Consider the following 26628-nt stretch of genomic DNA (forward strand, 5'->3'; position numbering starts at 1 on the left):
ACCAGTAAGGAAAACCAGAATCTTAGAAACCAATTTTTCCAGAGCTAGATAGTAAATAAAAACCGTGAAATCCTTCTCCTTTTTTTTTTTTTAATCTCTAATAATTTCGCATGCCTGATAATGAAGATAGATAATGTTGTCAGCAGCAAAATATATATAATTTATAGACACTCAGAACCTATACCGCATGTATGAAGTACAGCCAATTGCCTCTTCCCTTCTGATGACAACCCAAAAAGCTTTTCGTAAATTCAAGTTACAGCATGCTGTACAGATTGCATCGTGTTACAACTCCCACCTCCACCCAATCCTCCCAACTAAAGATCCATCACATAGCAACCTGGAACATCAGAAAGGCAAAAAGCCTCTGCCTCTTCTTGTGTACCGGAATGTTCCTATTACCCTGTAAAGGTCTGCAAAACCTTCCAATATCTCAAACAAGAAGGGTTCAAATGGATTGCTTGAAGAACCCATCTTAGAGCACTCTGAGAAGACTCTATAAGAGAAGAAGTTCTTGAACTCTCTCTTTCCTGCTTAGCTAGCAAATGCATTTGAAAATAGAGTTCTGCAGGCCTCATCCCTGCCAGGAACGCAAGAAAATTAGAAGATAAAGGTGACAGACTTCAGAAGGTAAAGTCAGAAACTGTTGCACGTCTACTGTGATGTTCATGCACACTACTATGATGCTTGTGGGTATACAGTACAGAAAGATAACTTTCCTCATTGCGGGATAGCAGTCCACATCCTAAACTGAGATGGTGCAACCTATTGGATGCAGTAGTATTACAAGGCCAGCAGAAAATACATCAGAATCCTTTGATTACAATTTTCCATGGATGTAAATGTTGCATGTGAAAGGAAGATGCATCCATTTCAATCATAATCTAAAACATGTGTCTATTGATACCTATTATATGCTGGCCCAACAACAAAACTCCATTCCACAACTAGGAAAGGAGCCGATACAACAAGCCCCCAAACAGCAAGATAGCACATCTAACTTTGGCCATAGATATTGAAGGCTTAATGACCCATGTATAAACCTCTCAAAAAGTTAACCCATGAACCTTTTTCTCCAGCTAGTGAGTCCACATGAATTGCAATTGCAGGACTTGATGTGTTTTCACAATACAAAGTGAAGACCATATGCAAAATGAGACTCATGGCTTGCAAAAACATGTGCTCTCCAATATGTAAACATTCATGAAAATAATTGCAATAATCTTGGTCAACTATATGAAACAAACCTGGTGGCCAAGAAAACCATTCATCTCGAAGGTTTTTCTCCCACTTCATTTTAGAGCCAAGGCTTGCTTCTGCTTGTGCCAACAGTAGTGAGACAATAGGTAACATAACAGAAGTTTCTCTGGCTTTCTGAAGACTTCTAACAGCCAGAGACAAGAATCGAGCATCACACTGCTGTTTGGCTAGCTGCATGCAGATGGTACCTGTTCAACCACCACCATTAAATATTCATTTCTAAATGGATCTGGATTGACTTATATATGCATGTAGACACACTCCCATGGAAGGAAAAAACAACAAAGTGTATATAGAATGACCCATCAGTTTCAATTTTGAACAGATCATTCAAGAAGAGTAAGGAAAAACTCTTACAGGAAGACCTCTAGCATTGGAAATCCTTCATGTGTTTTCTTGAAAATCCTTTGTTTTAAATCTTGTCTTACCAAAGCAAATCCAAAGTTTCAGATGCGCCTTTAACATTTTTAATAAAATTTTAAGGAGAAAGGCACTGAGGATAGTCAGTGGAATGAAAAATTAAATAAAGAAATTACATAGAAATTACAAGAGAGAACTTAAGTTCTACCATGACAGAGAAAGAGGCAGCTCTCATCACCGGCTAATGAACAGGCTTGTGCTAGGAACTTTTCTGCAGCTAGGAGATCTTTTGTTTGAATAGCAACAAGACCATGGACCAAATCACCAACAGCCATCCACATATTCCAGGATTTCTTGACATCTCTGGAGCACTCCTCGAAGCCTACTGCTAAAAAGGTGCCATCAGTCTGTAGCTTATACTGACAGTCAATTATCTTAAGACAAACCCACCCAATTGGGTAATCAGTTTTGAGTTCTAAACATCTTGTATACTCTTTGCGCATGTCAACAAAATTATCTTGTGCAGCATAGGCACGACAAAGTAAAATGTGTGCATAAAAGAGAGAGTCATCAGGAAGCAAAAGCTCTGAAGCACTCTTAGCGTGTCTCACACAGCCAATATGATTGCCAAACTGCAAGCAAACTTCTGCAGCACAAAGCAGAAGCTGAAACCTTTGATATTCATAAGAGCTTTCTTGCCTTGAACAGAATTCATCAGAAAGAGCCACACATATTAGCCGTTCAATTATAGTGCAAAGATGTTGAGGATATCCCTCCTTACGTGCCTTCTGCACATAAGTAAGTATAAGCAAGTACCTTGCTCTATCATTCCAAGGTTCTCGATGCAAATCCCTGCAGGTTCAAGGAACGAAACAAAAAGAGCTAATGAGTTTCAATAACCATGAAGATAAACAGACTTTTCTGCATGAAGAAAAGCTGCTGTTTCCATAGAACAAAACCATTGTTCCTAGATAAGTTAGAAGCAACCTTTCCAAATTGCAGGGAGGATAATATCTGACAGTACTTCACACAATCATCCCATTAAAGCAATAGGCAAAAAAGCTTTCAAATGGGAACAGTGGAGGGCGGGGGGCAAATAAGACCATATCCATTGAATTAAACATATAAGATTTGCTACATAATGAAATAATGAGGACAATAAATGCATTTCAAAGGCATAGGTAGAAGAAGCATTTACTTCTGTAGCTGCTGGATTATTCCAGTTCCAAAAAGGCATTGCTCTTTACTGGTGGAGAATGAGAATTCATCATTGCACCTTCCCTTAGTATAACAAGCAACAGCACCGGCACCAAGAATCTCGAAGCTGGATTTTAAAACCTTTTCCTTTTGATGGTCATAAGAGTCAACGATAAAACATCTAGTTGCAAGATGAACATCTTTCCATTCCTTGCTGAATAGTAATAGATAACTAAGGAGATTCCTGTTAAAAATAAATTAGGTATATAAAACAAACTTAAGAGCACGAATTAGACCAGTAAGAATACAAAGAAATCCAGGAAATCCTTTGAAATGATGGCAAATAAATTAAGAAATATCGTGATCACTTCTCAATGTCTATTAAGTGCAAAGCACCAAGAATTTCGGCAAAAATTACTGCATAAACTGAGTACACAACCTAAGACTTTCATTCCATAAGAGCAAGAAAAATTCATTGGTTTGCAACTGATATCAGCAATGTGCTGCAAATTGATAGTATAAGGCATTAGAGTGCTAAAATTGATAGTTTAAGGGGCACAGAGAAGATTGTGATAGCACAAGGGTGCACATTGCAACTAACCAGTTCAAATGAAAAAGAATATTTAATATACCCCAAGGGGAAAAAGGATTAAATAATCACAGAAACATCATTTGCTACTATTTTTCAGTTGCACATCTCTAATTTCAGTAAGAATTATGCATGATCTAAAATGCACTTTATATGTAAAGATCACTGCATTAAAGATAGTTGTTTCGACAAGTCATTTGACCACACATTTGGTCTCAGTGAAATCAGTGACACACAAATGGTGAACTGTTTAAGTATGAAGAAGCCTTAAAGTTGCTGAGGCAACAAGTTGGTTTAACAATGCTTATGAGAACTTAAAAGAATAAAATTCTGTATGACCATCAACTTCATTGGTGGATAATTTGATTCATAATTTTCTTTTCGATTTGAAATTTAATAAACCTAGAATATTTACAACATGCAGCACAACCACTGTTTTTACTTTTACATGGTTATTGAAAGTATTCATTGTATCAACAATTTACAAGCATCTAAAATACTCGACAAGGAACCCTCTCTTTCAACAGGAGATGTCGCATTCTCTCTCTCTCTCAGAAAGCCAAAGAAAAGAATTTGACCCTAAAGGAGCATGTATAGGTTTCACCTTCTATGAATAGGTTAAGTATATAAGCAGAAAGCTGAACTACTATGTCATATAACACCCACCATATTAAATGACACCCTTCATCAATTTTACTTGAGATTTAAACTTTTGACAAGGCCGTTTTTAACCAGAAACAGAGATCCTAACTAAAAAATGTCAAATAACTATTGACATTAACTTTCATCCAGCAAAAGGAGAAAGGGATATGCGTCAGCTAAGCATGATAAAGCCATCTACTTGTTTACCTTATCAAACCACTGTGTGGATACATGTGAAGAGCTTTTCTCAGGTGATCAACTCCATTCTGAATTCCAAGGCGGTCATCCGACACATATTTCACCTGCAAATCACACAAGCAGATGCGCAAATTTTATAAAAGACATTTCATGAACGGAAGGAAAAAAAAATCCCTCATTCAGGCATAATAAAATTAACTGAGACCATTGAACAGAACTTACTAGTTTACCAAGCGCTATTAGGGAGTGCATTGATGTAATCTCTTCACTTGACATAAGAGATGTATGACTGTGAGAAACAATTGGCCCAAGCTGATCACTACAATCTAGTGCGTCAATAGCAGATACTATGAAACTAACTTTTGAACTCTGAAACAAGTCCTTGGGCATCTTCAAGATGCTGCTAATCACTGAATCTTGTCCAGAAATATAATACATCAATCTGCTGATGAAACTTATAGTAGCAGCAGCCTTTCTACTATCCATTGATAAAATATTTGCAGCAAGTGTCCTAGCTGTCAATAAAGCCAGATCATTCTTGCCAAGTTGCCACAGACATAAAGCATAAATCTGCAAGCCCTCCAGATCAAGCAGTCCTAATTAGTAGATAAGGATGATATGTTAGAACATGAGATCTGGCCCAACATTTAACAAGCAAAATGACAACTGAAGGAGTTCGTCAGAAAAAGAGAACCATGAGTCTGCCCTCTAAAGCCTTTCCATAATTTCACTGCCCGTTAGCAAGAAATTAGCAAAATCAGACTGCCAATGCCAGAATGTCCAAACAACATATTCAACAGTTTGTATTCTAAAAAAGGTTTCTGCTGTATTTTCACAATGAATGGAAAATTTTCAGGTGATAAACATGATTGAACCTCTGACAACATGATCTATGCATCACATAGGAAATATAACCAAAAACAGCAGTTGATCTATTATACAACAAGACAGCACAGTATCAGACCTTCTTTCTTCAGTAACTCACACTCTTCAACAGCTTCATTGGGACTCCCTGCCTGTACCGGACAAGGATTTAAAAATCAACCATATATGTGGCACCCCTTATTTGTGCCAACAAGAGATTCAATGGTTTAGGCTAGCAAGTTCAGCCACTTTTAACTATCCAAAGATAAACAACATACCTTACAAAGAGACCTCACAAGGTTCATTGAAATATCTTTATGATACAATTTTGATACTTCGCCAGAAAAAGAGCTCACTGCATGGCGTGCTAGCCTAAAAGATGCACTAGCACTTTGATAAAGAGATCGTGCTTCACATATTAGCCCATTCAAATTGTGAGATTCAGGATAATGGGGTGCACGCTGCAAAGCCTGCCTGATGGCTCTAAATACCTGTTGCAGTAAAAACCCGTAAAATCTTATTGTCCTTTCTGCAGCATCACGTTAACTTCAAAAGCTACTTGGCGGTAAGAAAATGGTAATATGCAACAATGATAATAACTTGAGACTCAAACGACACCTTAATACCTCTGAAGATGGCATTTGACCAGAATACAAACCAAGCTTTGCAAGACCAATCTGAAACTCTGCAAGCTGCTCAAGAGACAGTTATCAGTACAACAATGATTACAATGAAATATGCCTCAAAGCATACAAGCATTTACACCGTTCCTTACTTGAGAAAGAACCATAAATGTACACATATCACCACTTGCACTACTTCAAGGGCAGAAATATTTCACAAGTGGATTGCATCAACCAAAAGATTAATTTGAAATAGAAATCATTGGACTTTGTGTACCTAGTTTCTAAATTCCTCTAAAGAATCTGAGCTAAAAATAAACGGATACGACAAACTATGCTTGCATCTGTGAGAAAGAACGGGAACTTACAGGCAAGATCTGCACGGCTTGTAGACAGCAGTCATATGCTTCATCCGGTTTGAGATTCCTGGGGGGAAATTTGGCAGACATAGATACACTTTCCAAATAGAATATGCCGTCATAAAATGAAGCATTCTAGTTCTGCCATGAATTTATACACATACCTAATATCAGCATCAGCTGACATTCCAGCCCAAGGTAATGCAAGTGAGGGATCTATGCTTCTAGCACGATCAAATGCTTGCTGTGCCAGTTTCCTTTCACCCTCTAGCCTGTAGAGCTGTAAATCTCAACATTAGATCTCCTACATGTTGCTAGGCACTGCAACAACCTCCCCCCTCCCCAATCCTCCAAATTCTGAGAAGGTTGTTCAAATTTCAGCAGCTTAAATAGATTTGAGAGTGCATAAACCAGCAAAGCCTCCTAACATTCTATAAAAGCCAAGAACCAATTGGAGTTGTGAGTCGAAAAGGGCACCCAACTAAGAGAGGTAACACAATTTCAAGCCAGTTGTGTAAGTATGGCAGATTGACTACATTCAACAAAAACTTGAAAAGAAACACTCATTTAAGATTTTCATCTTTCCAGAATAACTAGCATTGACAATGACTAACAATAGGATGTCATGCTTCAAAAGTCGTACACACTGCATCATGATCCCCTAGCACACCAACTTTGTGCAGCCTTACTCATGCAAGAAAATAAAACTTCCATGTATCCAATCTTTGATCTCTTAGGTCACAAAAGAGCAACTTTATGAATATAATGATCCCAAAGATAAGTCATTTGACTATGAAATCATTGACTGCTGCCAGAAAAGATATATTAGTCAATTCACAAATTTGCATGGGTATCACAGAAGCCCACAAAAGGAAAGAACCAACGCATGAATGTGTGTGCTCATTGAGACAGAAAGAGAGCGCTGCAGCAACACTATGGTTCCAGACTTGATAATGTTCTTCTAGTGTCAAGAAAAACTTGAGTTCAAGTTCTCTCTCACGTCTAAAAAGATTATTTTAGCAGATGGAGTCACTGAATTTAAAATCACATCTGTAAAGCATTACCTTCCCAAGGTACGCCCAAGCAACAGCCAGTGAAACATCCAACTGCAGCCCACGAATAAAAGCATGTTGTCTCAAGGCATTATGATCTGATAAACATCCTAATGTCACCCAGAACTCATTATTTTCTCCCTCAAGTAATAAGCCCCCTAAGCACATCTTCTCAGCTTGTGACCTGTTAAGTAGGACAACCGCATGAGATGCAAACCTTAATAATCATCCTGTAGCTGAACAGAAGATGAAAAACTACCAAGAGTTCAGGTCCTCTTCGTGATTCTCTTTTGAAAAGAAAGTAATATCTGATGCTATGGCAATGTCTGTGTACAAATTAGATTGCCAAGGTGCCAAGTGCAGAGCCCGCTGATAAGAACGAGATGAAGATACAGCAGCTAGATGGCAAATTCTTTTCCAGGAAATGATTGAGTCGCTGAAACTTTTTTGGTCAGCTTTTAAGCCCCACCCATCATCCACCCAGGGAAAACATTTGGCATAGAATAGCTGACAACACAGAGACGGGCCTCAATTCAGGGCCACTCATTATGAGAAACATTAAATGAACAGACAATGAGGCCATTTCGAGAAACTTTTGATATATTTGAGAAACTAATACCAAATACAATGCGGAAAACAGAAGGCAGAAAGTACCACTAATTACAAAACAACATAATCATGACAGACGATTTCACCTTAATGTCACCATGCAGCTTCCAGATACATGATATGTTACCAGCTAATGTCATAATCGATACAATTACTTCAGAAGCCTCCTACAATATTTATAAATAAAATAAATAAGAAAGATATATTTATTGAAACCTCAAATGCTGCAACATTCAAAAGTTCGGGTTCTAAACTATCAAGTCAACTGACCTCCAATAGTGAAGCTCCCCATCTAAATGCACCTGAATTTATGCATTCCTTAGCCAAACCAAGTAGAGAAGAAGCTAGCCCATAATGTGCAGCTAAATTTTCAGGTGAAATCAACAAAGCTTGCCTAAAATGCTCAACTCCCTACGTGCAAAGATAATTTCACTTAATAGCAACAAAAACGGAAGAGAGCTAAAAATATTCACATTGAATTATCTCATTGAAATAACATAAGAAGTACCAGTTCAATATGTGATCAAAGCACTTAAACTTGACCTTGTGTTCAGATTTATTTAATATAAACTAAGCTCAAACCACAAAAACGGCTTAGAAACGGAAAATAGATCCTAAATAACCTTTTTGTGTTTCTGAACATAAACAAATTTGGACATCCCACTAAGAAAATGAAAGTTACGCAACAGGGAGAACTACTACGGGCTAGAAAAAGCTTCATTTACGTTATACTCATTTGGCATTCACAATATGATGCATAAAACAAACAAAATAATTATTTTTAATGATTCAGAGAAATGAGGATAAAAATAAAAGAAGCGATGAACCTAAAACAAAAAAATACTTTCAGGGGGTGAGTCACAAAATGAGGTTGGGAGTAAGTCCAATATCAGGAACAAGGGATGGTAAGGTATAAACAAGCTTTACCTTTCTAAAAGAACCTAGCATCAAGGAAATGTTTCCGCTTTCAATCAAGGCAAAGATTCTTGACTCCTCTAACTCAATAGCTCTTCCATATGACTGTTGAAGTAACCAAAAGAAGTCACTTTTTTGAGAGTGAAACAGAATGCAGATCACCCTTATTAAAAGTTACAACAACTAATTATAGAAGCTTCACCAACGTTTAAAAACCCATCTCTTTTTCATTTTCTGGTGAAGGGGAGAAGGCAGACAATCTAGCTTTATCTGGTTTACCAGAAAGAGGATTATTTTACTTTTTAATGAATAAAAGCAAAAAGGTTCTGCAGCAGCACGAGTTAATGTCAGTGAGAGAATTATGTAAGAGGCAGAAATGTATCATCAGCTCAATATTAGAGAAAAGAAAGCAGAGAAGAAAGATTTATTAAGATGACCTTGATTGCAGCAGTGAACATGCCCAGTCTCTGGTAGGCTAGACCCAAGGCCTATAGTAGCAGAAAGACAGAAAAAGACGTTAAATAAATGTGTGCTACTGTAAAAGAGAATGCTTGTTGGAGTGCAAAGGGATATAATATATATTTTTTAGAAAAAGAGAATGAATGGACAAAGAAAGACCTCCCAGAGATCGGCACAGGTGGGATAGCCACGGATGGCATGCTGAAGTTTCTGCACAGCTTCAGACCATCTCTTTTGATGGACCTGGAATTGCAAACACGCGTCCATGGACGATTCAGCACAAAAGAAACGAAGAAAAAGGCAGGTTATATAGTTTGGGAGAAAAAACATTTTAGAGAGCATTGCGGTGAAAAGATGAGAGGAGAAATGGGTAAAACCTGAAGAAATCCCAATCTTCGAAAAGCCCAAAAGGCTCTCGGGGACTTATTGGAAGCTTGAGTGCAGATGGCAAACTGCAAGGAGATTTTACCTTGTTGGTCCAACAAATCACAGATAGCTTCCCCGGAAAGGGAATCATCAGGATCGAGGAGGAGGGCTCGTTGGTAGCACTTGAGAGCCCTCTGGTTCTGGCTCTGGTCGTAGTCCAATCGCGAGTAATAATCACCCAAATACCTGAAAGCAGCAGCTTCCTGGGGGTTGAGCTTTGCGCAAGTTACAAAATGCTCTGCTGCTTTTGACTCTTCTCCCTCTTCCCACAGTAATATTCCCTGACGACACCACCACCACCACCACAACAACAACAAACAGAGTCAGACAGCAATGCAGCAGGAGCCATCACCGAAACCAGTCAAAAAAATTCTTAATAAATAATACTGCTCCGTAAATAATGCTACTACAGAAAAATTGAATTGAAGCTTACGAGTTTAAAATGGAGGGATGAATCATCTGGTTCGGAGTTTAATAACTCTTCCAAGTGTCTTCTCCTTGCAACAGCTTCGCAATCTTTCCCCCCATCCTACATGTACATGTACGTGTTAACCCCAAACCAAATAAAAAAAGGAAGAGTAAATGTACGTGTAAGCAAACACAAAATCATTGTGCAGCTACAGGCGGCCCGATTAATCAAACGAATTTGAAACAAAACAAAACAAGAAGAAGAAGAGAGAGAACCATGTCTTCCGGAATGTATCACAGATGCTGGGAATTAGTACTTTTCTCTGACAACGTGCCAAAACCCTTTTAAAAGATTAAAAACAAAAAAAAAAAAAAGGACAGCTATATTAGCAAGCAAGGGTCACCGATCACTTGGGGTACGGAACGGTGACCGGGAGGTGTTTGATTTGATGGTTCGCTGCTCTCGCATTACTCCGTACGAGTTGAGTATCGGACAAGATTACTCCTTTTTTCATTCTTTCTTCTTCAACTAAAATGTAGTGTAGAGGCGAGAGGGTGAGACGGAAACACTACTACTAATATATTAGAGCTGAATACTCACTGGCCGCTATTAAAAATGACGGTGGTGGTCAAAAGCTCGAGCTCGAGCTATTTCTTCTGTGTAAATCAGTAGTAACTCGGCGAGTAGTAATCGAGGTAATAAATTTGTATGAAATAATTAATGTTCAATAAAAAGGAATGCTGGATAAGAAAAGAAAAATTCGTGCTCGAGTAGCTTGAACTTAATAAAACTTACAGTTTATTCGAATTCAAACGAGTCGAGTTCGAACTTAATTTCAATTATATGGAATTGAGTTCAAATTCAAATTTATATACTCGTTTAAACTTGAGTTCAAATTCGAATAGCACTGAATCAGTCAGTGATCAAGTTCGAATTTGAGTATAACGCTCCTCAAGCTGGACTCGGTGGCACCCTACCGCTACTTGGTTGCTTAGTACTGCGAGTTTTTGTTTCGCAATTGGAAGGGCACCGTTCTTTTTTTGTGCTTGTTTGTTTCACAAAAGGACGGCATGTGACCACAGTGTGATGCACAACCAAATAAGGATGGTAGCAAACTAGCTTACCATCACACTTGTGCACGAATTAGAGTTTTTTTTTTTTTTTTTGGGTACAACATTTTACAAATGGTCTTATACTAGGGGGAGAGGAAGTGAAATGGGGATGGATCAACTAACCTCTTGAATACACTCGCAACTACAAAGTTTTGATAATCTATAAAATTAATTATTATCTCGACACCAAAAAAAAAAAAAAAAAAAACCTCATGAAAATTTAGAGGGCATTAAACCACGGTTGGCCGGGAAATGCAAGGGGCTTGCACAAATTAGAGTTATGGGCAATTGCAAACTGCAGAAGAGGAGGAGGTGCATCCCAGAGCCAGTCACGGTCGTTGCATTTGAGTCAGGCGATTGTACAGGATGAGGGGAAAGCCAAGAAGTCAAGAACTATAAACCATTTGCATCTTTCTATACAACGCGAAATCATTCCATTTATTCTCGATCCTTCATTTACAAACAAACCAATAGAAAAAAAAAAAAAAAAACAAATGCGCGCTCTTTCTTTTTGTCAATTCAACGGGTATCCTCCTTGGACTACCTCCTTGCGGATTAGATATCGAAAAGCTGAGCTGCGTGGTACCCAATAGATATACTTGTCAGCTCTACCCTTTATGCATGTTCTGATAGCTTTCTGCTGAAGCTCCGGAAGACATGCACACACCATTTCCAGCAGTCCACTCGTGCTTAGTGACATTTCCCTTGCAAAGTGACACGCTAGTTTTGGCAGGTATACCTTCGTTTCTTTTTGGATGTATACACTCGCCTGTATGAACTCGTCTCTGGCAACTTTTAGGTCCTGAAATACATTCTTTGCCGTGTACGCTCGAACCTGCATCCCGGGGGAGCATTGCATTGCATTGCATGGTGCCATTGTCAAGTCAGATAATGCACTACTCCAAAAATCAAAACATATATCCACGCTCAAAAATGAAGGCATACCGGAGGGTCGGAGCATGACCCCGAACAAAGCGCAAAATGAACTAGAGGTTCTGCGTATTCAAGGGAATAAGTGTGCCTCGCACTCCCGGTCATAAGCTTCTTCTTTGGACTCAGCAGTGTCTGTAGCCACTGCATTCATCTCGTGTTAGAAAAGCTACACAAAATACTGGATGATTGGCTAAGACCAAACAAAGTTACCACTTATCTCAGTCAAACTACCATAACACCCCGTGATCAGTCATACTACAGCTACATCACATGATTTATGGTCAAGACGAGGTAACCAGTCATAATTTGATGGTTTTTAATGTGGAATAAAAAATCCAATGCGACTTTGTCTGTTTTGCCTTCCTGATTATGATTTTTGTCTTTTTTCCAAAGTGCAACAATTTAACTTCTAGTTCAATAACGAAAACCCCTTTTTTTAACCCAGACCACAGGTCTCCAAATACTATGGAATCTTTAGAAGGACTCTATATATTGGCAGCCTTACTTCAAAATTAAGGACCATATTATAACGTTCTGAACTTCATTAAGATTACATTTGATAACTGGAAGAAATTTGTGCATATTTTTACCATCATTTCCCTCCACTTTCCTCAATCTTTAGTTTGTTAATGTTTCTGTTCATGTCAACTTGCTTAAGGATTTTTTTTCTTTTTTTTGGTAGATTTTACAGCGTTTGTACATTGATAAAACTTCATGATTTTGCATTATCTTTCTTCACCTATTAAGACCAGAAACTAGGAAGAGATCAATATCATGTAGAAGCATATAAATGTGTCCCATGTGCGAGCAAATAGATTAAGACACTAAAATCCGAGGCATACCGGTGCTGAGTAGTGTGACCGGATTCCTAAAATTGAACTTTGTATAGTATGAGCATTTATGCAGTGTCCACCCACATTATAAGCTGCCTGAAAGAGAGATTTGTGTATTAAATTACCACAGCTTATGCACAGAAACTATAGACCAAGGGACCAGGGAAAGCTAGCACATTTGAGTATATACCTTTAAGATCGAAGAGCTTCTCACAAAATTATGAGTTCCATATGCTAAATAACCCTGCATAAAAAGCCAAACACCTCAATAGAATGTCAAAGTGAAGTATAATGGGAAGGGATGCTGAACGAGAGGGTGGCATAGCATAGTAATAATCATATAATTTGAAAGAGTTACACTAGAATAATTTGAAGAAGTAGTTGATATGCAATGTTAGCATGCGTGCCACTGTGGTGAATATTTACATATTGTAGACCGTAAAAAGGCACTAATGGTCCTGTAACCAAGCCAAGGTAAGATCATAACATCCAACAATAGGTCAGAGAGGGAGATCAAATCATCATTACTATGGTCACGTCCTCTGTGTGCGCAAGGATCTGTAGTTGACAGGGGCAGCCAAAACTTTCGTAAAGCATAATTTAGAACTAGCCTTGGTAAGAGGGATAACCTTATTCACCTAAGGCAAAGAAGTGTAGGCCAGCTAATAGTAAGTAATGCACCATACGTGCAAAGATCACATGAGCCCCTTGGGACTATCCATGAACAAATAGAGTTCCACTACATTCTCTTAATCTTATGGAAGTGCTCCTGAAAGCTTATGACTACACACTTAACTGATTAGATTATCAGTCTAATATAACAAAAGCTAATGATTTACAATCAGAAATAGAGACCCTTCATTAAAAGGTTAAGTAATGGGCTTAATTTTCTCCACCAGACATCAATGATCAAGGGATAGATTCTTTTCCAGTTTGCAGGTGATGGTGGGAAATGTGAAAAATGATTCTCTTCAACATACAAGTATCACAAAGAAACAAAATTAAAAAGCGAGCTCTAGAAGCATACATGCATGACCAAGGCATTGTGAATATTTATCCAAAATGAAAGCTTCTCCTCACGTTTCATGTTCCTTGGGTCAATAGTTTCAAGACTCTTAACTAGTGACCTGCAAAATTAGAACTTCGACAAGAAATGTTAGACCCTAAGGAAACAACTCCCCAGAAAATCTTAATCAAGGATTTCCCTTGTATCAAATGACGGGTCATTTGTTTGCTGAGCAATGATTCCCAATTTTAGTTAAACCTATAGTATTCAGTTTAGGATAATTGAGTTGTGGGTAGGTAACATAACCTGAACTTTCTAGCAAAGTTTGTTACTCTATCAACTAGAGCAAGACTTCTAAGCAAAGCATATTCATGTGCAGACAACCTGAATTTTTCCAGCACTCTTGCAACATACTGGAAAGTCTGATCATCAAGACGTATCTTTAACACTTCTATTGTTGCGGCATATGGACCAGCCTCATCTTTTAGGCCTTCAATGTACCCTTTAGGTTCTTCATCAAATTGAGGACTCCAACCACCAGAAATATTTCTGGGAGAAAATGTGCTAGAAGAGGACAACGATGAACTAGAAGATACTGAAAGACCTTTTTGAGGAAGAGCTGGATCAGAAAATTTGCAGTAAATACAACATATGCATCTGACGATCTCTTCGGACAATCTATTGGGATAATCAAGGGCATCATCCATGAGAGAAGTGCCAAGATGATCTGCAAGGCTACGGTGCACAGAATCCACCTGTGGTTTCTCCTACAAAATATTATTTATGTCACTCAATGAATGCCTTCTGGAATAACATAAAACATTGCAGATTTTCATGACCAGCAATAACTCAAGAAGATGACAACTAAATATGTGAGTGAAACCTTTAAGAGTGGCAATGTATCAACCTTTCTAGATGATGCCCTTGGAGCAGCTTTTATATGGTAACTTGAACAGGTCAATGCATTTGAAGGGAGGATTTGATGGCGATGGTTAGAATCACTTTGTGAGAGAGCCCAATCCAGTTTGTAACATGGATGATTATCGGTAGCTTGCAGGTGTGGTCCCATCTTATCGTTACTACAAGTTCCCCGATCTCTTATCAGAACTGGAAGATGCTGTTGGAAAGCTTTCTGGTAAAGAGAAAGAAGATGACGCTCCAATTGAAGTATTTCAACCTCAAGTCTGGTTATCTCTTTCATGAGTTCCATAGAAGACTGAAATCCACAACTAAAAATATAAGTCAGGTAGCCTCTTTTCAAACGACACATCAAGTGAAGACAGAGTATCAGGAGAAGGAGACTATGACTAATGGGATTGGAACCCATGATATGCATCATCATGCTGGAGAATCAGGGAAAGGTGTCAAGACTTATAATTTATCCACAAATAGAAAACTTACAAAATTTGTCCTAAAATTCAACTGTCTGCATCAGATGTGAGCACTTCATTACATGTTTCATGAGCTACAAGGAGAAACCTTTATAATCATGAAATACAGGTGCTCGTGCATCAAGAGTTATATCAGTTCAAACTTATCCTAATGTTTCTGAAGGTTCTTATAACTGAAACAATCACAAGTCAGCGGAACAGATGAAATTCTGTGCTGACATTATCCCAAGCAGAAGATAATTGAATAATGAATGGTAGACGCATCTGTAGAATGTCGGTTATTCGTCCTAATGAGCCTTTGTACAGAAAAATAAAAGAGGCACAGTCATTACAGCTGTTATAGCTCTCGGATAATATCAATATCCGATTCAAGAAAAGAGCAAGAAGTAAAGGTTCTCATGGAACCCCAACAGTTGAAATGTTTATCCTTCAGAGATAAGAAATTCACCAATTCGAATTTGGTAACACCAAGTCTGTGATCAGGAGGACGCAAACACGCCACCATAATACGCATGATTTTATGGAACCTTGGTCAAATTTGGTAATATTAAACTCGAGTTCTTGGTTGCAGCAGATGATGTCAAGATTTTGGCTTTAGCTACGCCCCAGCGTAAAAAAAAAACACATGGAGAGCTATTCAGGAAGACTCTTGTCTAGAGCGCATTCAGGAAGCAAACTGAGACTGAAGAATGGTAAGTGTGATAGAAAGCCAAGTGGGTATCATGGCATGTCGATCATATCACGAATGATATCATGGTGGCTCTGAAATTGGGTAATCCGAGTGGTTGCGTTGCGTAGAAAGTCCAATCGAATTTTTGGGTTTACTGTCTTCAGACAAATGTCAAGACTGAGTATGTGGTGGATATCTTCAAGTATGATGATGTGTTCGATGCGTTTAGTCGGGGTTGTATTTGTGTAAAATAGGAAGTCTTTCCGCCCGTTATAGCATGTTCACATCACGGAGAACAAACAATTTAATCGTATATGTACACTATATACTAGCATGCGTAGGAATTTGCAACAGAAATAAACGTAAAAAGACGAATTGTGAATGCAGCACTATTAAAATGAACATTAAAACAATGGGGAAAAAAAAATTTTTTTTTTTTTGGGTTGGGTTGTGCTCGTCGGAGAAGAGGGGGCGGAAGACAGAATACTTACAGGGGATGGGGAAATGAGGTGGGATTGGGAAGTTGGTAGAGGAGGCGTAGCATCGAGTAGTGAAAGATCCTCCTTTTGCAAGAGAGTGGTCAGAAGGTGAGGCGGAGGAAGACTGCAGAGAGCCAGAAGAAGGAAGAAAAATAAAAGTTGGAGAGATTAGAGAGTGTGAGAGAGAGGTAGAAAAGAAAAAGGATGTGATGATCTCTCACCAATAGAACTGCAAAGTAGTGGAGTCCGGCGTTCGTATCGGAGAAGAATGAGTAGTGGTCGAAGGAGAAGAGAAATCCAGTAATGGCGCTCTCATCATCGTGATTCGGGCTCCGGTAGTAGCAGGCAATTAATCGAAGCTACAGAAGAAGAAGAGTATTTGGATTAGTATTTAGTAATATTACATAGCTTGGTACTGGAGTGGAGGGGTACTGTATAGGAGTGTGGTTTGGAAGACGAAGAATGAATGGAACTATGGAAGGAAGGCACCGACAGACAATAATAATAATAATAATAATAATAATGCGATGTAAGTAGATACAATAGCAATAGGAGAAGATATACAACTGCTCCTCAGCCGAGCAGCAAGTACAACATTACTAGTTACTGCTGCTACTAATAAAGCAGCAATCAGTAATCAATGGAGGCTGAGAGAGCTCAACTCATTAATAAAATAAAACCGGTGGGTTTCCAATTTGTGAAGCCTAAAACTGCGGTGGTGCCCCGCCCGGTGGGATGAATCTAATAAATATTCCATCCCGTCAACATCATCATGCTTTGCTCCTCCTCCTGGGCTAACACACTACTACTTGCAGATCACTCGCGGCCTAATTTGATACCGCGAGTACCATAATTATCCTATTATATGTATAATAATTAATGTGCCCCTCCCCAAAAACTCCTACAGTGCTGCTGCTACATGATGATGATGATATCGATGTTGTTTCGGATATTAATAATAATTAATAGTAGTAGTCTCGATGAAGTTGGTAACCAAATACCGGCATCACATATAAGATTAAGACCGCTTTAATTGGTGAACGAATTAATACTACACGGTTTCAATAATAAATAACAACACTCGTTCATTTAATTTAATTACCACCAAATTCAGATTGGGTCAACGCCATTTAATGACAACACCCGCCCCATTTCATTTGTTTGTATTGCACTCGTTAGTGGGTCAACGCCATCTCTAACCATCGCAAGTGATCATCAGTACACCTAGTCCACTAGTTACGTTAACTGATCAACAAGTCATTTAATTACAACCAATTCAGAGCAATAGCATTGCGTGTAGGAGTTCCATTAGGACCAACCTGTGAATCCGCATTTTTCTCGAACTTGTTTGCAGTACAAAATTGCTTTGCTAAAAAATTAGTCAAAAATCGACTAAATCAGTGACTTAATTCGACTGCTTAACCCTATTTTCAAACTTTTCTTTCTTGTTTTTTCCAAACATAATTTGAGTTATTTACATTGTACCACTTTTATTTATTAATAGAAGTATGAAAACACCACCCGTTTAGTGTAAATACTAAACTCATTCACTTTCCTGAATAATCTCTAAATCAAGACGTTTCATCCCTATCATCTTATCAATTTAGCATCAGTGATTCCAACTTGCGTCAATTTGTTTTAATTTAGTTTTTTAAGTAGTTTTAGAAAATGGACATATTTTAGTCACGAATTTACATTTTTATATATAATTATTAGGTGTGTATTTGATTACAAATCTAATATTTTTGGAACATTTTTTGTGATTGGTCGACTATAACCAGTAACTTAATTTCAATATTTCTGAAACTTATAAAAATATAAAATAATTATGACATCATGCTGATGTCAACAAATTTTTTAGAATTGTCCGATTGATCCGACCAGTTGATCCTGGCCCAATAATTTAGTCGAATCGCTATCCGGTCCGAATTTAACAACATTATTGTCTCTCCCTCCCCTATCTTCTCCTTAGGTTTGGTCACAATTATACCTAGGGAAAGAAATAGGGGAGAAAATGTGGAAATGAGGGAAATAAAGAAGGAGGACGTGGCAAATTTGGTGATAATGGGATAGAGAAAGAGAAAGGAAACAACCAAGTTGTGGGAGGAAGAAAGAGAGAACGGAAAAGAAGAGGAGGAAGAGAAGCGGTGACAGGATGAATAGTGAAAAAGAAGGGGATGATCGAGTCTGGCAAAGAGATAAGTGGCAACACATCGATGGCCACTAGCTACGTATGTTAGGCAAAGTGATATTTTTTTTGAATACATTAATAAGACAACTATAGTAATTTATAGTATAATTTTAGATAAACTCACAGAAGAAACACACGATCCAAATGGATCCCATGTTATCAAACAAGTTTAATAGAAAAGGCACTTAATATATTGCCTAATTAATAAATGATATTTGCGTTCTAATAAAAAGACTCTGGCACTCCATTCATTATTTTATGTTCCTTGAATTTCAAAAAAGTTATCTATCATCTATTCCTCGTGGCATTTCTTTTAGCCTTGTTTGTATCCTAATTTCACAGTCATTGTATAGTTTTTTTTATTTCAAATAATGTCTTCTCATTATGATTAATTACATAAGAATTCTTTTTATTTTGCATTTAGCTAGATCCTATAACGAAAATATACTAATTTGTTCATTCTTTTCTAAAATAAGAGAAATTAAATATATTTGGATAAAGAGTAGAACCAGTTCAAAATACATTAAACAATGAGCTGATTTTTATCAAGTTGAAAATCCTAAACATAAGAATTGCCACTTTCATGATCACATACATCAAATCATTACAATATATTTTTCTACGAAAACTTCTAAAATTAGCAATCCAAATGAGATTGATAATATTTCAAAATAATGAAGGCAAATACATTATTCAAACCGATGAATCTAGTAGTTGTCGATAATGTATTTATTTTCAGGCCCCCTCTTCTTTGACGTACAACCCTTCTTCACAATATTCCCTGCATATCTTGCGCCCTTTTTTTTTTGGAACTGGCGCATCTTGCTTATTATTCTCCAAAGCGCAACCTGGTTCTTCTTATACAAGTCTATTAAATTGACCTTCAATTCACAACACCCGTAATGGGCTCCTTCGGCAACCGCAATGTGCATCCGAATTGATGTGGCCAATCGACGCACATTGCATCAATCTAGTCAGAGTAATGTATCACTTTGCCGTAAGATCTGCTACATGTTACACTGAAGAAAATTCACGTTGTTTGCATTATTGATTGCTAAAGAAATTTTTTAGCAAATACATTTTTCACTCGCTTCTTTACTTGCATACATTTTTTTCTGCTGCAACTCTAAAAAATGAATAGCACTACAAATGGGTTCAAATATTGTGGCGGAGCGGTCCGGCTGGCAGGGCCTGGATGCATGCACAGGATGGGACATTAATCAATTGGTCTCCTAATGAAGGGACCCAATTGATTAAAAAAATGAACAAATATAATAATGATGATATTAATTTAAGGGTTGAAAAGGAGAACAGATCCTTCGGAGATGGTGGTTAGCCTGATCCTAAAGGAACGTACAGCCATCTTAGCCCGCCGGGAAGACAATCTTTGGAGTACCGTCGGGCGGGGTGTGGAGGACAAGAGTGTTTGGTGTTTGTTACGAGTATGATTATTAATGTGCTGGAGTAGTGGCGGGGGAGGCTGAGCATGATCATCTTCGTGTTGGTGTCGTACCAGAAGCAGAGGAGAAATTCGAGATGGGTTGCGCTTGTGCTTGTGGTTGCGGGTGCTTCTTGTAGTTGGAGGAGGAGGAGGATTATTAGTAGGTTTAAGGAGGATACTAGTAGTGGCAGTCTGAAGGGCGAGGGTAGCCTTGACGGCGAGAGCAGCCATGTCGGAGGCAGATAACTTGTAGCGGAGCTTGGAGAGGGGGAGGAGGAAGTAGATCTGAGAAGGGTCGAGTTGGTCTTTAGGACGGAGGGCAGGAATAAACTGGTCAAAGTACAGGGAGTCGGAATTGCAGAGGAAGAATAGTGTTGCAGAGGAGGAGGAGGTAGGACTGGTAATGCTACTAGTAGAGGAGGAGGAGGAGGAGGAGGAGGAGGTTTCTGAGTCTAGAACTTGAGACGCAGTTATGGGAGTAGAGTAGTGGCGCAGGTCCCCATTGACTGAGACAACGTAAGCAGGAGGCGTAGAATTGGATTTGTGGTGGCGTGCAAGTGATGCTGCTGCAGCGACGCCGCTGCTGCTGCTGCTGGAGAAACAGCTTCCCATTTGCTGTCAAGGACAGCACAGAGAGAGATTGATGTTGATGAATGCGGAATGAAGCAAGCTATCTATGTATATATCCTTGTGGTAATTGCAAAATTTTGCTGCTGGTGCTGGTCCGGTAGCAGTACTAAGACCCTGAGCCGGGGGTTTTGGGGGCGTCTTGGGGAAGATATCTTCGATATGGGAGGAAAAATATACTATTAAAAAAAATGTTTGGATTTGAGCAAGTACATATATTGCTAAGGCGCTATATATGTAATGGCGCCGTGCCGTCCCCAGCAAGCAGACAGTAGGAGTAGAAGTAGGGGCTTTGGTGTGGGACCCAATCAGGCGCACGGTGACGGAAGTAAGCGCGTCAGAGATGAGATTAGTGAGATTCGATTCAATTCAATAGAATGGAAGAAGAAGAAGATTATCCAAATGATTGATGATAAGTCTTCCGCTTCCCGTCCTTGGGTTTGGTCGTCAACAAGCAACGCTAATCGACTTTTATTTATGGTCCGATCGAGGAGGTGGACTAGTTTACTCATTGCTAAGTACTGTAGCAGCAACCTTTTTGCCAAGAAACAAAAATGAGTCCTCAGCGATGACGTCCGTTTCCCCCCCCCCCCCCCTCCTCTCTTTGCGGTGCTTTCTTGCTTGCAATCTTTGACCAGCTGACGTACCTGCTTGCATCGCCCTTTCCTCAATCAGCTCTCAATTTCATTCCCCGCCCAAGCTTCCTCCAATTACCTGGAACCAACATCACCAGCCACAGCCCCAGCTCCATGCATTCCTCCTAATTAGTTGTAACTACCTACTAATTAGTTATCAGTTATCAGCAGGCCGTTGAAGAAGTCTAAATAATTTCTCCCATATACACACACGCACGTGTATGTAATTGGAGTTGTCATCTTCACTATTGGTGGGGATTACTTATAATTAGAGGTGCAAAAATGGGTGATTTGGATGGGTTTGGATTGGGTAAAATGGATAATGGGTATAAATAAGTCAATCCATTTATACCCATTTAATTAGATGGATATAAATGGATAAGTCAAAAAATGAATTGGATAACCCAATTACCCATTTATTTTAACTTTTTGTAAATTCATTTTTGCAAACTAAGTTATCAATTTATGCCATTCTTTGCACTCATCATTAGTTTTAAATATTTACTTATAATGCTCAATAAGCCTAATTATCAATTTTTTTCCCATCCGTACTCTATGTCGCAAAATTACATACTATTTAATAATCAAACAATAAGAATATAAAAATTTGAACTAAGTATTATAAAAGTTAACATAGAAATTTAATCCAAAAATTTTGAACCCCTAGCATTTTTTCGTGTGTAAATTTAAAATTTCATTTTGGAAAAGTAAGAAAAGAAACTAAAACTTGTCATCAATTGGTAATGTTGAAAAATGAGCAAGTTAATAAACTAAAATAAAATAAAATGATAAGATAAAATCAACAAATAATAATAATAATAATGAAACAAAAGTAGTTAACATCATGATAAAATGAATGTTTTTTTTAAAAAAAAAAGGTGGGGGAAGAGAGGCGGCTGGAGGGAGGACAATTTTAAATGGGTTAATTGGGTTTGATGGGTTACCTAATAATACCCATTTAATGGGCAAAAATTGGATAACCCATTTAAATAATACCCATTAAATGGGTTACACATTTATTGGGTAACCCATTTATGCCCATATGTAAACATTTAAGATATCCATACTCATCTATTCATGGGGGGTATGGGTAAATTTAGTTAAATGGGTTTGTTTGACAGCTATATTGTAATGTTTATCTTAACAACTTTTTGAAAACTTGACGTTCTTTTCTTATATTAGTATTTCTTTCAATTTTTATTTGTCTATCTTTTCTATTTCTTTTTTTTTTCTAAATCAAAAGTAATATTAACTGAAAATGAAATCGTCAAGAACTACTACTATCAAATTATGATAGTTAGTTTCGCAAATCCAAAAATTCAAAAAACTTTAAAAGAATTGTGATGATATTTTCTTTTTCAGTTTACAAAAATACATATCCTCCAGTACTCACCATTAAAAGTAGTTTTATCATATAGTGGTAGAAGTAGAACTATTGTCATAATTGCTTATCAATAATAAATATGGTATTGAAAACTTGACGTTCTTTTCTTGTATTTATGTTAAATATATTATAATTATTTTTTAAAGTGATTTAAATATTACAAGTTGAGGCTATTTTAGGGTATTCATTTTTTTTATCAAATCTAAAGTTTAATTAGCAAAAGCGTCAAATTATGAGAGATAGGTGTAATTTTTGAAATCTCGACACAGCTCAATTACTTAAGTCGTACTCCTGTTATGTTTCTCTTCTTATTATTACTTAATAATTCGTGTTCGTGCTATACTGCTCATACAGTAAGGACAGGTAGTGTTTCTTTCACTCGCCCAACCCAGATTTGAGAAATGCATTTAACCACAATGTCCACTTCTTTTTTTTTTTTATGGCATGGGCCTCTTCTTTGGGTTTGTGCACACTATTAAAATAAGAGCCGTGGACTCCCAATTCACCAATGAGACCGACGGAAAGGAAAATGTTCAGCGGGCCATGCATGTTTTAACTTTTTAAGGAAGGGAAAAAACACAATTGAAATTATTAAAATCCTCAAAATTTTTAAAAAATTTTTTTTTTTTTTGAATCAGTTATTTGTCCTCTCAATTTGCTACCCAGGGTCTTGCACCGGACAAAGCTACTTGCTTTTCATCAACTATTCCAAATGAGGACACATATGATTTACTTCTGCTTTGGAAAACGGAGAGAGATTTTTATGGGTTTTGGGCTCGTCTTTCTGTCTCGAGTGAATCTTCCCAACTTAAAAAGCACCTGCCAGAAGAAAAACGCTTGCGAAATTGTAGCTGTGCCCGCAGGCGAAACAAACTGTCGGAGTTATCCTTGGGACGAGTCCCTCCCGCTCCCTACTCTCTTTCGTCTCTTTGTGTTTGGCTGCTTGCTAAGTAGTAACTGCGACTGACATACATAATTCGGGTTCTGCCGCCTGATTTGACAACCGTTAGAAGCCGCAACATTCTGCCAGCCCAGGAGCTGACTGCCCCTACGGCAATCAATGCACCCTAACCTTCTGGAATCCGATCTTTCGGGGCTATAAATACAGCCCATTTCCGTACTTATGTAGGGTTTTAACTCTCGAACTTCCAACCTTATCTAGTCTAGGTCTCTAACTTTGACATCGGAGCTATTTCGGGAGACGAGCCCGGCTCCCTTGTCTTTTTCAGCTGTGTTCAGTTCACAGGTAAGAGACTCGGCTCCGATAGTTACTTTTTGCTTGCAGCGTAGCCTACCTACAACATTCTTCCTCCTCCTTTCATCTTTCAGTTTCAGGAGGAAGAATAAGAATATAGCAGTAGTAGTAGTATTTGGTATGGATGCATGGTACTGATGGATCAATAATCGGACAAAAAGTGGACCAGGAATATTTCTTTCTTTTGATTTAGAAGTTAGAACTAGAAGTGTATTGGTCCCTTGCTCAAAAAGAGGAAAGAAAGAAAATACAAATAATAAAAAAAAAAAAAGACGGTAGTCCATTTGCCCTTCATAAAACTTTGCTTTGTTCTCAAGTTTGATGGGTCAGATTAAGTGGAGGGAGTAGTAAAGCTAAAAAAGAAGAGCTTGACTTTTGCGACCATTATTAGTTGTCTCCCATTCCTTTTTTCACGCGATTTAACCATTGCAGTGCAGCAGATTTATTCCATGTCTTGCTTAAGGATCCAGTCTCGACATGTATTTGTTCGTTTTGGGCCCCCTCCCCTTCAGGCAGGGGCCTTCTTCCCTGATCCACCCCTCTCTACTTTTTTTCGTTCAAGATTTGAAACCAGTTTATTTGAAACCAAGAAATGATTTGTGCTGGTAAATATATATATATATATATAGTAGTAATTGTTAATTAGTGGCAGGCACGCACATACGCGTGTCCAAATCATTGCCTGTGTACACGTATTAATTAAGTAACTCCTCCTTAATGATTCTACCGGCTGTGAGTCACTTAGAATTTGGCTTCTGCGCTTTAGACAAATGGATTACTACCAAAAACACAAAAGAGAATAGACAATGAGCGGATGCTGTTATTGACTTTCTGGCTAGCAAGAATATAGCATAAATAGAGAGAGTTTTGGCCCAAAAAATTTGTAGTAGTACGAGTTGGGCGATAAATTATACAGTAGTATATGATTGTCAGAGGAGAGGAGGGTAGGAACTCACAATCAGTCTGAAGGGGGAAGTTTTTAAGATTTCGATGCGCATGCATGCATGCAGAGAGAAAACTTAGGTCTTGGTGTGTTGTTGTTAGGGAAGTCGTCGTCGTCGTATTATATTATCCCGATCATCATGAAAAGCAGGGCTAGCAGTAGTAGTATTTCAATGCCAGCAGCGATCCTGTCCACCTCTCCGCCAAATTATTCGCCAGCCGGCCACGGCGGTAATGGTAATACACCACAACCACCCTCCATTGAGTTTCCCACCTCGCCTCAAGGTTGTACGAGTATTAGCAGCGATGCAGCAGTACTAGTAACTCATTACAGTCACCCAAAGCACCCGCTGGCCCAGCTGACGCTGCCTGAGCTGTTCGCATGCGCAGGCTGCAAGGAGTACGGAGCAGGCAAGAGGTTCGCGTGCCAAGAGTGCGATTATCAGCTGCATGAGTTCTGCGCCCTGTCTCCCCCGCTTCTGAGGAGCCATCCCCTCCATCCCCAACACCAACTGGTTTTCCACTCCAGACCTAAACAAGGTACTTAGCTGCGTGCGTGCCTGATTAACATATAATACTAGCACGTATGATGTATTTACGTGCGTAATGGTAAAGCATTCCAAAATTATTATTGATTGTGGGTCGCAGGTGGAATAAAGTGGCCCAAGTGCGATATCTGTGGCAAGTCCTGCAGAGGCTTCACCTTCAGATGCAGAGCCTGCAGTTTTCAGATGCATCCTTGCTGCGCTATGCTTTCCACTGACATCACATTTCCGGAGCTACATCCCCACCCTCTGAAGCTCCTACCTCCGCGGCAGCTGCAGCTGAGCAATGCTGGCGAGTCTTTGGTGTCGTGTGACCGGTGCAAGAAGAGAAGATCGGGAGGACGAGTATACCGGTGCGCTGTGTGCAACAATTACCATTTGCATGCCCTCTGTGCAAAGCCCCTCATTAACGGCCTCCAAGAAAATGGCTTCCAAACAGCTCCGGATCACGACAAGCCCAGCAACACCGTGCTCGGCACCGCCGCTCGTCTTGCTTCTCAGGTGGTTATCGAATTTATCGGAGGCCTGATTGAAGGCTTTGGAGAAGGCTTCGGACAGGCGTTGGTTCAGAGTATTAATCCAAGAGGCCGCCCCCGCCGCCGCAGCCCCCCGAGGCCGAGTGCTGAGGCCACCACTGCTGCATCTAACTAAGCCACCTGCTACTGATGGTCTACGGGGGCTTCGGGACTCCACTCTGCTCTTTTAAGTACCGTCCAGGTTATACTAGTAATAATTATTGCTCCAGTGTCTAGGAGCACCTCTGCTATATAGGAATATCATCATCATTTTATCCAATATTATTCTCGCAACAGACTACCTGCTAGTCTCACAACTGCATATATTACTACTACTACTACAACTCCTGCTGGATTGAAGATTTTTATCTCCCAAGTAGACAAGTTATAACCGTTACTCGTATCGTGCTTCTTTTGTTCAGAAAATCTAGAAATGCATTTGTCTCTCTAATTCAGAGGTTCATTTTCAATCCCATACAAAGCTCCTTCTCCATTACAGTATAGGAATAGTGTATATTTTTACCATCAGAGGGAAAAAGGTATCAATCAATGTCCCCAGTAACAAACTTAACAGTTTAGGACAATTAATGATAAAAATCGTGTCGATGATAAACTTGTCAGGGTGCAGATGCAAGACTAACAAACAGCCTACATTGATTCAAGTCACTATAAAATGTACATTAGCAAATGAGGCGCATCACTCAAAC

The 26628-nt window shown here is 38.8% G+C and overlaps 4 protein-coding genes across 7 annotated transcripts; 1 reads left to right on the top strand and 3 right to left on the bottom strand.

Annotated features, from left to right (window-relative positions):
• Positions 1 to 127: 127 nt before the first annotated feature.
• Positions 128 to 10488, bottom strand: LOC113749582 (tetratricopeptide repeat protein SKI3). 2 transcript variants are annotated; one of them, XM_027293369.1, is made up of 21 exons: positions 10238 to 10488; positions 9987 to 10082; positions 9505 to 9834; positions 9287 to 9370; positions 9106 to 9156; positions 8681 to 8773; positions 8024 to 8164; positions 7840 to 7920; positions 7404 to 7651; positions 7157 to 7328; positions 6257 to 6372; positions 6102 to 6159; positions 5737 to 5802; positions 5389 to 5601; positions 5211 to 5262; positions 4469 to 4842; positions 4256 to 4350; positions 2819 to 3061; positions 1829 to 2472; positions 1248 to 1448; positions 128 to 580 (listed from the first exon to the last, which is right to left on the bottom strand). In XM_027293369.1, the coding sequence occupies exons 1-21, from the start codon at positions 10238 to 10240 to the stop codon at positions 399 to 401; spliced, it is 3543 nt and encodes a 1180-aa protein (XP_027149170.1). In that variant the 5' UTR covers positions 10241 to 10488; the 3' UTR covers positions 128 to 398. The 2 variants fall into 2 exon arrangements, with proteins under 2 accessions (XP_027149170.1, XP_027149171.1); XM_027293370.1 differs by lacking the exons at positions 9987 to 10082; positions 10238 to 10488 and having other exon boundaries at positions 9597 to 9737.
• A 970-nt stretch (positions 10489 to 11458) lies between these two features.
• LOC113749939 lies at positions 11459 to 17004 on the bottom strand. 3 transcript variants are annotated; one of them, XM_027293823.1, is made up of 9 exons: positions 16608 to 17004; positions 16399 to 16510; positions 14754 to 15062; positions 14231 to 14613; positions 13868 to 13967; positions 13031 to 13084; positions 12850 to 12936; positions 12020 to 12139; positions 11459 to 11909 (listed from the first exon to the last, which is right to left on the bottom strand). In XM_027293823.1, exons 1-9 carry the CDS (start codon positions 16703 to 16705, stop codon positions 11589 to 11591), a joined length of 1584 nt encoding a protein of 527 aa, XP_027149624.1. In that variant the 5' UTR covers positions 16706 to 17004; the 3' UTR covers positions 11459 to 11588. The 3 variants fall into 3 exon arrangements, with proteins under 3 accessions (XP_027149624.1, XP_027149623.1, XP_027149625.1); XM_027293822.1 differs by having other exon boundaries at positions 12020 to 12148; positions 16608 to 16999; XM_027293824.1 differs by having other exon boundaries at positions 12020 to 12148; positions 14754 to 15075; positions 16608 to 16698.
• Positions 17005 to 19597: 2593 nt separating this feature from the next.
• On the bottom strand, positions 19598 to 20821 carry LOC113749919 (uncharacterized serine-rich protein C215.13). Its single transcript, XM_027293798.1, has one exon. The coding sequence runs from the start codon at positions 20628 to 20630 to the stop codon at positions 19869 to 19871; it is 762 nt and encodes a 253-aa protein (XP_027149599.1). The 5' UTR covers positions 20631 to 20821; the 3' UTR covers positions 19598 to 19868.
• Positions 20822 to 24753: 3932 nt separating this feature from the next.
• LOC113749711 lies at positions 24754 to 26312 on the top strand. The gene is made up of 2 exons (XM_027293538.1): positions 24754 to 25401; positions 25510 to 26312. The coding sequence occupies exons 1-2, from the start codon at positions 24924 to 24926 to the stop codon at positions 26055 to 26057; spliced, it is 1026 nt and encodes a 341-aa protein (XP_027149339.1). The 5' UTR covers positions 24754 to 24923; the 3' UTR covers positions 26058 to 26312.
• The last annotated feature ends 316 nt before the right edge of the window (positions 26313 to 26628 follow it).

The sequence above is a fragment of the Coffea eugenioides genome, chromosome 10 (genome assembly GCF_003713205.1).
Source record: "Coffea eugenioides isolate CCC68of chromosome 10, Ceug_1.0, whole genome shotgun sequence".
In the NCBI taxonomy this organism is placed as follows: domain Eukaryota; kingdom Viridiplantae; phylum Streptophyta; class Magnoliopsida; order Gentianales; family Rubiaceae; genus Coffea; species Coffea eugenioides.